Source organism: Sturnus vulgaris, chromosome 3 (genome assembly GCF_052056855.1).
Source record: "Sturnus vulgaris isolate bStuVul1 chromosome 3, bStuVul1.hap1, whole genome shotgun sequence".
Lineage (NCBI taxonomy): Eukaryota > Metazoa > Chordata > Aves > Passeriformes > Sturnidae > Sturnus > Sturnus vulgaris.
The window spans coordinates 61,977,863-61,993,339 of NC_142245.1; the positions used below are offsets into that span (position 1 = coordinate 61,977,863).

General features: G+C 35.9%; 1 protein-coding gene across 1 annotated transcript in view; it reads right to left on the bottom strand.

The window, feature by feature from the left end:
- LAMA2 (laminin subunit alpha 2) overlaps nucleotides 1-15,477 on the bottom strand; it is a 334,274-nt gene that overhangs the window by 229,874 nt on the left and 88,923 nt on the right. Inside the window, exon 4 of the mRNA XM_088162772.1 lies at nucleotides 7,089-7,331. Within this exon, the coding sequence (XP_088018898.1) occupies nucleotides 7,089-7,331 (243 nt within the window). The remainder of the gene's footprint in view (nucleotides 1-7,088; nucleotides 7,332-15,477) is intronic.

Consider the following 15,477-nt stretch of genomic DNA (forward strand, 5'->3'; position numbering starts at 1 on the left):
CATCACATGGAACAACTCATTCCAGTTAAAATAAAATTTTCCCTTTTATTGTTTGGGAAAAAGAAAAATCTGAATTACTTAAAATTATTATTATTCTCCCTCTTCAGCTGTCAAGCTGAAAGAAGCTGCTCACAGACCCCTCTTTTGGATTCTGAGTCAGACTGCATTCATTAGTCTTGCCTAATGTCTTTGTCTAAACTGTGATGCTGTAAGTAGAATCCACTTAAATTTCTGAACAGTTTCATCCATTAATGAATGATTGTAACCTATTTTTTTATATATGGTGCTTATTTTTTTTTTTTTCCCTTTTTCTTCAGTGAAAATACAGCAACACAATACCGGTACAGGACAACATATGCCATAGCCACAAGTACTGTACTGAACTGTACAGAAACGCAAGTCAAATATATGGAAATTTAGCATACTCATGAGAAATGCCTAGGGTGATTGCAGCTGAGGGCATGGACAAAGATATTACTGGCATTAATTTTTACTGTTGATGCCTTTTCTACATCTTATGCATTTGAAAATACACCTATCACTGTTACTCATGGGGAAATAAGAATTCAGACTTTAGAAAAAAATTTTGCAATAAAGACAAGATACTGAATACACATTAGGAGCTCAGAGGATCAATCTAAAAACAGGAACTATAAAGGCAGCATCAATACTGTAATTCACAAACTCTTAAGCTTTTTTTTTTTTGAAACCGTGTAGCATCTGTATCATTAATAAATAAGAAAAAAAAATTAACTCAAAATTCTTAGTCTGCAACTGCAAACATTTCAATTTTGAGTACTTCCAAAAATTCGGAACCTCTGTCCTCTTAGCATTGCCATTCTCAGAGTTTAAATCTAGCTATGAGAGGAACACACTTCAGAGTCCATTTCCAAGTCTCTTTTTCTTCCCTTCCATCTCTGTGAACCACTGAGACTGCACCAAACAGGATGGTATGAAGAGGAGAAAACTAGCATGCAAACATTGGGAAATACTAGAGTTCAATGTTCACAGTAGCATTGGCGTGAGGCAAGCTCAGCAAAGGACACTGGGGACACTGGGGGAAGTTCCAAGGGACCTGAGGCATGCATTTAAAAAGGGACACAGTACAAGCATTCAAGTGCTATGGCAACAAGTGAACAAAAAAAAATACTGTCAAGGCACTTATTTCTGTTTATTTTTCTTCTTTACATGGTAAGTACACACTTTGAACTTCCACTTGAGTGAAGAAAATAAAGACTAATGAACATGCTTATACAAGGCTTGTCTTTACTACCACAGAGTAGTTTATCTTTTTTTTTTTTTTTTTTTTTTTGCATACAGTTACATTGCTACTATCGCAAGAAAGGTACGACATTAAGCAGAACTTAAAGTAGCAGAACTGAAGCATCAACTTCACTGCAGTAGTATTCTCACCACTATAATAGCAGTGATAGAGCGACTTATTGCAGAATATGAAGGAGATAGGTTACTTAATTCCACCATAACTCTGTTCTCTGTCAGTCCTCTGCTTCAGCCTCAGCCGTAGAGGAGAGAGAAGGAATTTTACTGTTAAAGGACGCCATGACTGAGAACCTTCAACTCCATTGTTTGTGATATACTGGACAGCTACGGAAAAGAGCAGTCTGAGTTTTCTCAGACTGCTCAAAGGAAAACAGAGAGCAAAAGAATCAATAACAACGTCTAACATCTAGTCTTGTGACAGGAGGGATGTGTGAGAAACATGGTGGCTTGGTGAAAGCCTGTTTACAGGGGTCTTGTCTTCCTTGGACCAATGAGTTTGATTTTATCTTCAGTTCTACAATCTAGTGTTTATAAGGAATGTCGTGTTACAATAAAGTTGTCCTTTTCCTATCTTGAAAGGAGACTATGTCACTGTGTTCCACTCTGGTCACTCCACAGCTAATCATATAGCTAACAGCAACAATTGTTCACACAGACAGCTCTTGCCAAAGTCTCTCAGTCTCCAATATTTACCTTTGAATATGGACATACCATGCAGTTTGCAATGGAACATAGCAGATGTGCAACTATATTACCTCCTTAATAATAAACCAATAGTCATTACCAGTATTTTTTTATCAACCATCTGGTCACACTGATTGCTTCCCAAATGCTTCTTGCTGAAAAGAATCAAGTAACACCAAGGGCTGTGTTTGATATGAGGAATCTAGACAAATGTTCTGGAAATTTGGTACACTTGGTATACTGCTATTAGGTGTCATTCTCATTTCTACAATCAGATTACTTCCTTTCAAATACAGGGCTAATATCCTTCAAATTTTCTGTATTTAAATGTCAAGGTACAGCATTCTCACCAACTGAAAATAACATCTGAAAGTCATCTCACATAGGACAATCAGAGGCTGTTTCTCTAAGTCACTACAAGGAAATATTTGCTGAATCCTGAGATTTCATCTCTCCATTGTCACTGTATAACTGAAACTAATCAACCACAGAAATACCCTTTGAAGAAGCATCTTCTGACAACAGATTCTGCCCACAAAGAGGGAACTATTTCTTTTCCTTGAAAGTTTACATACCTTCCACACCATCAGAAATAATTATAATTTTTTTAAACCAACTTTGACAGAACACCTCTATGTGATGACAGACGAGGGATACAATAGGGTGTTTAAATTAAGATTTTAAAAGATGAGAATTAAATTCACCACCTTACTCTAAATTTTTAAACTTTCAGAAAGCCTCATTTTAGAAAAACCCAATGATTTCCAAAATGCAGGGGGGGGTGTCTTTTTGCCTTCGTAGTAAAAGGAAGTGCTTTCCTATCAGATTAATTAAGCTTTTCTTTCACTGTCATTATTGCATGTGACTTTCAATATCTGCTTGCACAAAGAAAAAACGGAACCTTTTTTTTAACCTAAATATTTATTTTCTCCTAGCCTAAACACTCTAGAGCAAAACACTCTAAATCCATGTATGTTTGAAGAATGCTGTTTCCAAGTGTAACCTCCAATTTTACTTCCCACAAAACTGTGTCCTTTTTCCATGAAAATATATACATTTTCCTAACATGTTGTAGTGATCATCTCTTGCACCTGAAATTTTCAGAGGGTCCAGCTTTGAAATAACTGCAAATAAGAGGGAAGATTCCAATGTATCAAAATACGAATACTACATTCGCAAATTCAAACAAGCATCTGCCAAGAGAAATCTTTCAGCATCTCACAGAAAACATTACCACATTGAAGGCTAATGTTCAGAGCCTAACATTCATCTAGTCATCAAGGTAAAGAGACTATAAAACAAATTTCAGTCTAGCAGAAGAAGAAACATTTCAATAAAAAAGGTGCAAACTGGATGTAAACATCAGAGGCTCCTGTGAAAGCAAAATGAAGCAAAAATCACTATGGTAACCCACTAACTTTTAGTTCTCGAACTAATGACCATCTGAGGAAATAAAAAAACAAAGAAATGGCATTCTCACACAGTGTTTAAGTAAAGATGAAATAAGCATTCTTATTTACCTGAAAATACCAGACTCATATCACCAGCTATTAATCCTTATATAAATGGGATTTCTTACTCAGTGGAAAAAAACCCATTTAAATTACTACTAAAGCAAGAAACATCAGTTCAGTAAAAGGTAATGAATAACTCATTAAGTGAACTAATCTCTTTCCCTTATTTTTCTGAGACAGGAGAACATTCGTTTTTGTTTTGAAATATTGTTTTGTGAAGTTTTAGCTTTTGTATTTATTTGGGGACTGAAGCATTTCTCTTACGAGGATGAGCTGAAGGGGCTGGACTTGTTCAGCCTCAAGAAGAGATGACACAGAGGGGTCCTCATCAATGCATGTATCTGAAGGGCGGATGCCAAGAGGATGAACCAGGCTCTTCTCAGTGGTGCTGAGCATCAGGATGAGAGGCAATGGGTAGAAACTGATGCACAGGAGATTCTACCCAAACATGAGGAAGAATTTTTTACCATGCAGTGACTGTGCACTGGAACAAATTGCCCAGAGGAGTTGCAGAATCTACCTTACTAAAGAAATTCAAAAACTCTCTGGATGCAATCCTGTGCCATGTGCTCTAGGTTCACCCTGCTTAAGCAAAGAGTTTGGACTAGATGACCCACTGTGGTCCCTTCCATTCTTACCCATTCCATGATGCTGTGAAAACAGCTTTGCTATAAGTCTACCTTAGCCAGTATGATATAGAGACACATTGTTCTTCTAGCTATCACCGACAGCTTAGCATGGAAACCAGAATGCTAGGAATCTTTCTTTTACTTTTAGAGAAAATTCTTTGAGAGTTTCTTACTTTTGGTCATTTGGAAGTTGTCATTATGCAATGTTTCATTAACTCATTCAATAAAATTACTTTTGGAAATAATCCCTGGCCTATAGATTGCTTGTTCCCATTCGACTTGTACTAGTTACACAGACCTGAAGATAAATCACAAGGGGTTATTTGTTGCTGTTTTGTTGGCTTTGTTGTGCTAGCTGTTGTTGGTTCTAATTCTGTTCTAATTCCAAGATAATATTATTGGTGCAAATAGAAATAGTATTATATGACAAAAAATATCTGGCTTAGAATGAACATCTCTGAAAATATGCTAATGAATCAGGTAATTGACTAATGTTCATTGAAAGTATACATAAAAGAGAACATATTCTGATTTTTCTAAAATGACAACTTACACAACTTTTAACTTCAGACAGTATTGTAGATGCATATTTGACATTGGCACTGGCTTGCCAACCAAGCTCATTGTGCACTGCATCAGATTTTCTGGGTGTATGCCAGAACGGTGTGCCTAAGCAAGTCATGGGGTTTGAAGCAAAAGCACATTATTTACATTTCATAACTCTGTCAGTCTTACAAGATGACTGCAATATCTGATTCACAGAGCAAAATTACTCTCCTGGAACAAGGATAAATTATATGCAGTTGTAGTTCCACTGAAAGACCAGGAGCCAAATACCACCAGCAACACAACTGCAAGTAAATATGATATTGGTAGAAATGTTATTTTTCATGTTATGTATTCGAAAAAATATGAAAATTAATTAACCTGAGTTAATTCTCTGTAAATGTTACATACTTCATAATGCAGCCTTTAGCTACTCAGACAGCTGAAACTAGTGGTTTACTTATGAAAAGAGTTTTGTTAAAAATGTAAGATAATTAGTTCACGTTGAATAATACTCTTCCAATCACTATAAAGGTTAATATTTAGGCCTTTCATTTCAAGCTGCTCTCTCTTGCAGCCACATCTCAGATTAATAACTACCTACAGGAGGTAAGATTAACTTAGGGTATATTCCATGCCTTTCATAGAGTATGCCTGTATCTAACAAGTCCCCTTTGCCAAGTGGAATGGAACAGATGCATTCCTCCCTTCAAAGTCACCTTTGTCTTTAAAGAAACACATATCAGATGCAGGTAATTTAATAAGTTATGGATACAGCACATCAGGCCCAGTTAAAAATTGTTAACTGCACACTTAAGATCAGAATTAAGTTCCATTCAATTCAGTAGGCTTCAAGCCAATGCTTCAGTCATAGATATATACCAGTGTGCTGAAAAAAGTTCTTTGCTGTTTATCTCAGTCAGTGAAGAACACAGAGACTCACTGGTTTAACCAAGAAGACAGCAAAGTACTGGAATAAGTATCTGCCTGTAAGAGAACTGGATAGCTAAAAAAATGAACAATGTTAATTAAATTAATTACTGGGATAATTACTTTTGCATTATATTTTCAGTGCAGACATGGTCTCCCAAAGAAACAGAATAAAATTTCTTTGCAAGTGATAAGTTGCTAACTCATGTTCCGTTCACCCCTCAAAAAGCACCCAGTTGGAAGCGGTTTGAAAATACAGCACATGTATATGCACTATTTCTTTTGATATCACTTTATCTGTGCCTGCTTTTACAAGAACAAGAACAAATCTTTTTACAAGATTTTACAAGAACAAATACGCATGCAAATGATACAAGCACTAATGACAGAAGCACAACTACAAACACAAAATACTTGCAGTTTTTCCTAGAACTGAAAATTATTTCCCATCTGATAACTCTTGATAATCTGAGACTCTCTTAGATTCAAGGTTATATCTTTTTAAAGTGTATCAACAGGATATTTTTACTGAAAGCTGAATTTTTCCATTTTTGCAGCGTGCATTGGAATTTTTTTGAGAACATAAACAAACTATGCATATCTATATCCAGGACTCAAAAATAACCGTATTAAGAATTTCGTATGTGAACATTGCTTTGCATTTAGGTGAACACAAGAAAGCAATTTTGCACTTATTTATGCAAAAATAAATAATTAAAAAGTGGAACAGAGAAAATAATAGAGAGGTAAATATTAAGGTTAAAATTTCATTTGCAGAGCAAGTGCTGGAAAAAATTGTGAAAAAAAGTGTGCAGTTGGAATGTGGTACACATGGCTTTCCCTCTCACCATTTGAAGTGACTGAAAATGCTGCATTTTCAGCTACAGGTGTTACATTTGCCTTGCTCTTTCAACCACAGATTCTTATTCTTAAGTCCACCATATCTTTTCCATACCCTCAGTTAGAACAAACGACTTGTCCATGATTCATGTGCCTGGACTTAGGCTAAAATAGTAGATGCCTCTGAAGGAAGAAGGAATAGGCATAAAAAGGGGCAGTGTGCCAGCTCTTATGGCATTAAATTAAATTCTGACTAAAATCATTACCATTTGACATCCTGGCTTATACATGGGGACTGAAAATGCACCTAAAAGAAAAGTGCTTTATGATTTCACTGAGTCCGTGATTTTTCCAAGTATTCTCACCCTTGTTCACAAGTGACATGGGAATATATTTCAAGCACGTAAAGTTGCCTGAAAGTACTAACTACCTACCTGATAAACTCATTTACTTCTTGATTTATTTGGTAGAATATTCTTATTAGAGTGAACTTTGTGTGCATTTATATAAGACCATGTAAGATGAGCTTTTAAAATTTGCAAATATATTCTCTCCACATTTTTCAATTGTACCAAAACACTCTGTCTACTGAAGGCAGATTTTCCAATTAACCAAAGGGGTTTTTTTTCTCCCATGTTACATATGGAACACCATCTGATCTTACCTCTCCATTTTCCAGAGGATGGATTTTGGAATAATAAGAAGTGCATATGACTTCATCATCTTTTATGTAGGATGGGGTTCCAGGCCGGGGATGGATGTTGTAGCGTGTCAGGCACTCACTGTCTGTGATAGCATAGTACTGCCAGGGCTGATAGTCTACACCATCCAGTGAACGTTCCAATATCCAGTTCCCAGGACGAGGGGAGTTAGCTGCTTTCACAATAACATATGCAATCTGGAAAATCTGAAAAATACAGGAATTGTTAAAATATAACTAAATATACAATCAAAAATTCATTCAATTTTCTTCATAGCTAACAAAATAAGAACAGTAAATACTCTAATGCTTGACTTTTTTTTTCCCCTAGACATGCAATATGGCCTTAGATTGCACGGAAGCTCTAAAAGTATAAAACACAACAAATCTCCATCAACATATCTGAAAAAAAATTAGTTGCATTAGGCCAATAGAGACTTTGAAAATAGAATTACAAAGCACTCTAAGTTTCACATAGCTTAGTAGGTAATTGCTAAACTGCCATTTCAGCCAAGTGGCTTCAAAGTTTGTTTACAAGTATTTTCAATTTGTAAGAGTGAGATTGTTTTTTTATGTCTATTTATAGACATACACTTTCCACAAGGTTTAAGAGTTGCCAAACTGTTACAACTGTATCTCTGTTAAAGAAAAACATAGTTTTAAGCTATTGAAAGGCAATCACATCATGCTGAAATCATTGTATAAAACATTTTTGTTTCAATCACACAACTCAGCACTGTGGCCATGAATAAGCTTTACAGGACAGAGACACATCAAATATCACTATGAACAGAATGTAAGCATTTAATCAATGTTCATTATAGTCCATTTACCTGCCTATTCAATTGATTTATCAAGGTTTATTTCTGCGTACCTGTTTGCTGGAATGCAAACCATAAATACATTTGCAATTACAGAATGACACACACTAGTGATGCAGGTTTGGTTTGGTTTGATTTGGTTTTTAACCTACTAACAGCTATATGCTAGAGGTAGAACTGAGGCCAAGGAAAAGAAAAGCAGAACACATGTCAAGTTAATATTTTTAAGATGCAGTGCTGTGAGTCTGCACAGATGCCAGAGGGTATCATGGCAGTGTTGATTTAATACTTTAAGTTTTTGTATTAGATAGTCACTGCAAGATGGAAGTGAAAGATTCAGACTTAGTCCACAAAAAATCTCTTGTGAATGCTTAGACGATCAGTAAAGCTACTGAAAGAATATCCAACAGTAAACAATGAAACAGTAAAGATTTGAATTGGATTTTGTTACCCATCAGTATTACTGTAAAATAGAAAATGTGTTAAGTGGCAGAGTACAGCAAGTATTCCCGAACACTTGATGATGGAGACAAAGAAAATGTTTATCTCCAATTATCATTCCTGCCTTCTGTGCAGATGCTGAGAATGTGGTAAGATTCACAATCACTGCAGTCAGGAAAATAAATCACTAGCAGCCAGTTTTTCAGTGGAACATGAAATGGGTGAGGCTGCATTTATTTCAATCTGAATAACATGTCTGTAACTGTGCCTTCTTGGAGTATTAGCTCAATATTCTTCTTCAGTAGCATTAAATAAACACTCCAGAGAATAAAAAACCTGTGTTTTATTCCATTGTTCCAACAGGAATCATACAACCACTTGTCCCCTTTCCTCTCTCAAACTCACAGCTATATTCCATTGTGGCCACAAACAATTATAGTTTTAACTATCCTAGATCAGTGTCACTAATACTCTTTACAATAATTAGAGACAAGTAAAACATTAACAAATCTCTCCAAACTGTTCACCCCCAAGTTAAGCTCTTTGAAACGTAGAAATACAGAATAGATATTTCATTCCACGGTACTTTTAAATACTTTTTTTAGGCAATTTACCTCAAGTTCTCAGAATAAGACTGTTCCATGTATGTTGAATGGATAAACACTGAGGCTAAACACATTGTTAGGGCTTCTGCTGTAGAGGAGCTGTGATTTAGGACATATCTCACAATAAATTCATGACCACAGGTGTGTACATATAGTTTCCTTTTTGGAGTCCTAAAATTTGCAAAACTTAATGAAAGATTCATTGTTAAATACAGCCAAAAAAGCATTTAGCTCTGCTAAACATCTTGGATGCATTGGGTCTGTGGGGCCAAGAGGTGTAATCAACAGGAAATCTTTTTCTGTTTGCTTGGTTTGAAATATTAGGCTGTGTGGGAGAGTGAAATTTTCTACAGTGACTTTTCAAACTGAAGCCCTCTTCCAGTAACATTTCCTGCATATTTTGCTGAGGATGTGTTTGAAGCCTTGTTTCTTGCCTTCAGAGAGTCCACTGCTTGACTGCAATTTAATATATACCTTTGGCTTTCACTATTTTTAGCATGCTCTGTAAATAAAACTGCAAAAAAACAAAATTTAAAAAACCCTCAAACAGTGGAGAGTAAGCAGCATACTGCACATCACAGTGGAATGGATGTAATTTCTCTTAATCTAAATCTGACAAGGAAAAAATAACTTCTTAATGTAAATAAAAGAATACACATGAAGAGCTGGTTTTAACTACTATTCAGTTACAGTTTTCAACCTGATCCAGACTACTACTATCCCAGCCTCTAAGAGCTCCTTCTGTAACAGCACTAAGACATCTGCAACCCACTAACTTCCTGGACAGACAAACAGAGCTGGAACTACCAGTATTTTAAAATATTGGTGGGCTGTTAAAGCTGACTGTAGACAAAGGAAGATGCATCAAAAGCATCATGCATCAAAAACATGGCCTGGTTGATATTACTCCTGATCTTTGTAAGGCTAGACTGAAGACAGTACAGGATGCTAATCCATGCTTTTTAAATATACCTTTCCTTTGGGGGACAGCTAGAGCTTTAGCATGACATGAGATGGTTGCTCCAGCTCCGTCAGCTACACCAGGCACCACAGTGCTACAAGGCAGAGAGCAATCATGATGCATGCCATGTTTTACTGTGCTTTCTCAGCAAGCTGGCAATGACCACAAACAGACTAAAATTAATGGCAGCTGTATGATTATTCTCAAAGCAAATCAATGTAATCGAAACAATGCTGACTTTCCAATCAGCTGGAAAACTGTCCTTCTCCAGATAAAAGAGTAACTCTTCTTTTATTGTGGAGTTGTTTAGCAAATACAAAACCAGCAAGAATTTAGTGGCACAAGAAAACTAATAAAGTCTAATGTAACATTGAGTTTTGTTGCATTTGTTTCCACAATCAAAAAAAGTGACATGGTTCAGTATTCTGAAGCCAACCTTCCTAGTACACTGTAACACTGAGCTTCTACTCCCATGGGGTAATCGATGGACCACACCTGGCTTGCATTTCAGATAGCATCAATAAACCAACACATGTTAATTGAGAGGGTAACTGCACGATCTTAGAGCACATCTGGATTTGTACAAGTCCAATAGAATGCAACCTAGACACCCAAGCTTGCTTCTACAAATGGGAAAATGGAGCAATACCGAGCTGCCTGGTAGCATGCAAAAGACATTAACACAGCTGCCAAAGCACAGCTGGTGCTTTTTTCTACTTGTTCTGCTCATGTGATCATAGCAGCATAATTATGGGAGTGGGAGGGAAATAGTCTAAATAGTCCTTTAAACCTTTCCCAAATTATAGGCAACATAATCCTCAAGATGAGAAACAAAATGAGTCTTGGGTCTCATTTTCACTGGTAATTGTCTCAGCAGTGAGAACTATGAAGCACATATTGTAGGAACACTTCCAAAGTTATAGCACTGTACCTTCTTGTGAATGCCTCATAAGACATAGAAAAGTGCATCCTACTATACAGGATAATTTGCTACACTAATATTATTCAGATAAAGCTGAAGTGAATCATTAATCTACATAGGGTTAACTACTGAAGCAAGAAATCTCATTGTGTCCAACTCCCACTTGCACTTCCATTTAAAAAATAAATCCTTTGGTTAGAAAGCGTTCATGCAAATCAGAATATCAGCAGAGAAAAAAAATGGTACCACACAATTCTACAGAAGTATTTCCATTTCATTTCCTCAACAGAATAATTTATTAGCTCTAATGGAAGCTTCTATCAACAACCTGGTGTGAACTCTGTATCTACTTGTTTACTGTAGTTATATCATGTTGCAGATTATTATTGCAGTTCAGTGTCCAAGTAAACATGGTATTCTTTCATCAAGAAGGGTGCGGAACTTAGGCAAGGATTTGTTTCCTTACAGGCTGGTATAAATACTGTCACACCATATGGCATTAACCATGACACAGATTTATTTAAGCAGCTATTTAAAAGTGCTGATAGGGGTAGAAAAAGCACTGCAGACACCCCTTGTCCCAGTGTGAAATCCATCCAGACGAGTCAAGGCTACCTCAGAGCATCCTGAGGTTAAAGGGGGTTATTACCTACAGGGGGGTACCCCTCATTAAGAGAAGCAGGGGAAATTCTATGTAGAATTTATTATGGGATGTGTTAAAGGGATTGTATACATGGATGAGACTTACAATGGAACCATTTAGGGGCAGGAATAGAGGTAGAGAAAGGAAGGGATCAAGGTGGATCAAGAAGGAACAAGTGTAAGATAGAGGGAAAAGCAGATGAAAGGAACCAGTTGACTACAACTAGCTGGCTGATCAGCATGTTAATCCTGACCTCAATCGCTGAAGTCTATCTATTTTCACACTAAATCTTGTTTCTAAATATCTTCTTTAGGTGTGCTCTCTCTTTTTAGTGGGTATGTGTGAATAAGAGTTAACTTCAAGCTTAGCAAATAGAAGAGATCTAAATACCAGCAACCGGAGTGGGGCTGTAAATCTCCAAGATCTTCAAAAGATTATCTAATGCTAGCTACTGAAGCAGTGCATGCCTTGGATGTATCCACAGATGTATATACCCCTCATAGACATTAATCCTGATCAGCTGGAGAGGAAGAAGAGGGTGAAGCAGGCTGTGCTGTGTTTATGTTCATGTGGGTGCTGACAGGGCACTGTGGTCTATTTATCTTGCTCTGTCCAGCCATGTGTGTGTTTCACTCTCTCATGAGTATGAGCTCAGCCTTGCTACAGTCTGAATGTGAAAACAGACATAGGAGTCTGAATTTCTGAAACCACAGGTGACCAAGAATCAGAAATCACGGATATAAACAGATTCTCAAGGCAAAAGTGTTCCTTGATCATTAACTGCCATCTTGATACTCACATATGAAAACAATTGCTATATATGCAGCACATCGTGCATCTTAAATACCACATTTGCACTGTTTCTCATTTTGGATTAGCCTCTCCTAAAGGTTTAAGACATTAAACAGACCAAATCCAACTCCTCATGAATTGAAGCAGAGATTATGTGAGTTTTGAGAAACAGTTCCTTGTGTTCTCAGAGGCCAATTTATGAGATCTGCAATGTTTCAAATCACAGACACTGTTATGGATTATTGTTTGGGTCTATTATGCATGAAAGAGAGTAGACATTTTGATGCAAGAATTCTTATACAACTGGCTATTTAAGAACAACTAATCTTCTCATTTTAGTCTCACATCCAACTCAAAGAAAAAACCATATTTAGATATGGAATGGCTTTCCAGATTCCTCAAATTACCATCTAGCATGTATTTTTTTCTATCACTGTCCAGAGAGACAGTGGCCATGGTTTCAAATATTCTGCTCACAGTTAGAAATTCAGTAATTGAAAATTTTGGCATGGGTGGAAAAAAAAATGCTTAGCAGGATTCCACTAATATCAGTTTGGAGAGCTGAACATCTCCCACCACGCTGCAGTTTGCCTTTAATGACAATTTTGCTCCTGTTCCTCTGAGCTGCTTCCAGCTGAAACACTGCTATCAGACAGGGATTTGGGCTGAAAGAAACACACACTCGATTCCAATATAGATTTTTTTTCCCAGTGTTGCAAGCAATTTTAGCAGGGCATCAACTGTCCAGAAAAATTGTAACTACAAAAGGTTGCAGCTACAAATGTCATGCAAATTAAGATGTCCACACACTTCATGGGAAAAACTGAGAAATATTTTATCACAGCTAACCATGAAAAGCTCTGAGTGTCTTCAAACCAAGCCATTTCAGTTACAAATTAATCTTTTCTAGTTAGGGAAAAATTCACTTTTGTACAATGCTCAGTCCTATTCAGTTAATGCCTGCACAACATGCGTTTAAAAAAAAACTATAAAAGTACCTGAATTTAGAAAAAGCTCAGCTTTCTCCCTTCCATGTATGTATCTGCTGGAGAGGCACAAGTTCTTTTAAGAACACTTTCTTCTCCATGACAAAAAACACATTGCACTAATACTTCTCAACTTTTGTTCGTGTTATAAGTATAAGATGTCATTAAAAAAAAAAAAGTCTATTAAAAGAGTGCACTTTATACAATGTCAAACGGTAAAGTACTCAAGTTGTCCAGCTGTTGATTATCTGAGACACATTAAGCCAAATGGAAGGAAGCAGAACCTGTAAAACTTCTGTCAATGTCAGGTTGGTTCTTTGTAATTTTCTCGGTTGGTTTTTTCCATTATGGACTGTTCAGCTTTGTGAAGGCCTCAAAAAGAATGGCTGGTTTCTCTTGACTATTTTCACTGCTCATCATTGGCCTGGTGTATACCAGAATCGAGGGCTGAAGTTAATAATCTCTTTTCACAATTTCAAACAATACCAGAGAGCAATTTCTCTTTATTTTTTTAGGTTTATGACTTCTTTCCATGAAGAAAGACTATTTTGAGAAAAGGAAAATTGATGAAAATGCCAATACCCAAACCCTTTTTCTGACAAGAGAGGAAGACAGAAATGGTTGTTCCTCTATTTTGGTGCTTAGAATATACACCCCAAAAAATTCCTTTTTCATTCATTTTCTAGATCCAAGAACTGATGCTCAGTCTGGGTCCAGTAGCATTGAGAGTACTCAGAGTGAAGCATTCTTATTTCCTTTAGTTATGTTTCCATGCAGTGTTCTCTCACCAGCTCTCACTTTCTCATATCAAATGTGTATATTTTAATGTGCCTATCACAACAGAAGCACTATTTCACAACCATCATCAGCTGCAAAACTTGTTTTTTCAAGTATGCTTCTTATTCATCATAAACAATTTAAAGACAACATATATCTTCAATATCAATAACAAAATCTGCTCAAGACTGAAAATCCTATGAAGCCCTTACTTATCACATCAACATTGTCCTAGGCTCCATAATTTTCTTTAGAACCAAAACTGCTAACAGTACAAAATCAGAACACAACCTCATATTCATGTCAGAACGTATGCGTCATTGGATGCAAAGGAGAAAAGTTCTCTTCCTTAAAGCCAAAATTAGAAAAGTGAAATGTATATGTATTAACAGTCATCTAGGGAAAATATAAGGCAAGTAATCTCAAAAAGAAAATGTATAAATTCTCAACACTGCTCAAAATCTTTGTTACTGTATATTATGAACAGAAGCTGAAAGGATTTTCTCACTTAGAAATCTTTCTGACTAAGCACAAAGCAATAAATTTATTATCTGATTTAGCGGTGAGCATAAAAAAATGGGCAAAATAATCCTATGGATATTTATTGTTCATACACCTCCTCAAACCAGCTTACAGTAATTTGTTTGGTGGATATTAGAATTCATCTTTCAATACAATAATGGGTTCTTAGCATTTCAGAATGCATTTGAGACCACTCTCTCCACGTACTATTGAATGACTAACGAAAAACTTCCTCTTTTTGTAATGCTGTGGGAAAGTCAGCTTGAGCATCTTCACTAACACTTGTTTGATGATAGTATATAAAACAGGTAGTTCTTAAATATGTTTACTGTAATGTCAAAATATTTACTACTATTCTGTTTGTTTTCATGATAACAAATAATTTTTTCTAGGTATGTTTCCTGTAAATCCTTACTGGTATATTTATATGCAATTTCTTTTCTTATTTTTGTTTTTGAGTTTTTCAAATGCTTTCATTGTAAACTGACTTCAAGTCTAACCGTTTTGCTTTAAAAATATTTAAAAATTAAATACTAATTAATAATGTAAAAAAAATTAAAATTAATAATAATTAAAAATAATATCAGAAAGGTAAATTACACTTTTTTTTCATGCTATAGATATCTAGTTAGTCCATTACCAGCAAACTGTAAAACTAAAGAACTTAAGGGAATCACTAAAATGTTAAGATTTGAGCCTATGAAGGTAATGAGAAAAAGAAATATAAAAATAATGAGTATTGCAACTAACATACCTGTCTAAAAGTTGGCTGTGGACTTTATTAAAACAGAACACCTAATTACTTTTTCTTTTTTAAATTGATTCAACAGTCATTTTCATGGTTTAAGTTGCATCTCTTTTCGGCTGTCGCTTCAACAGTTTG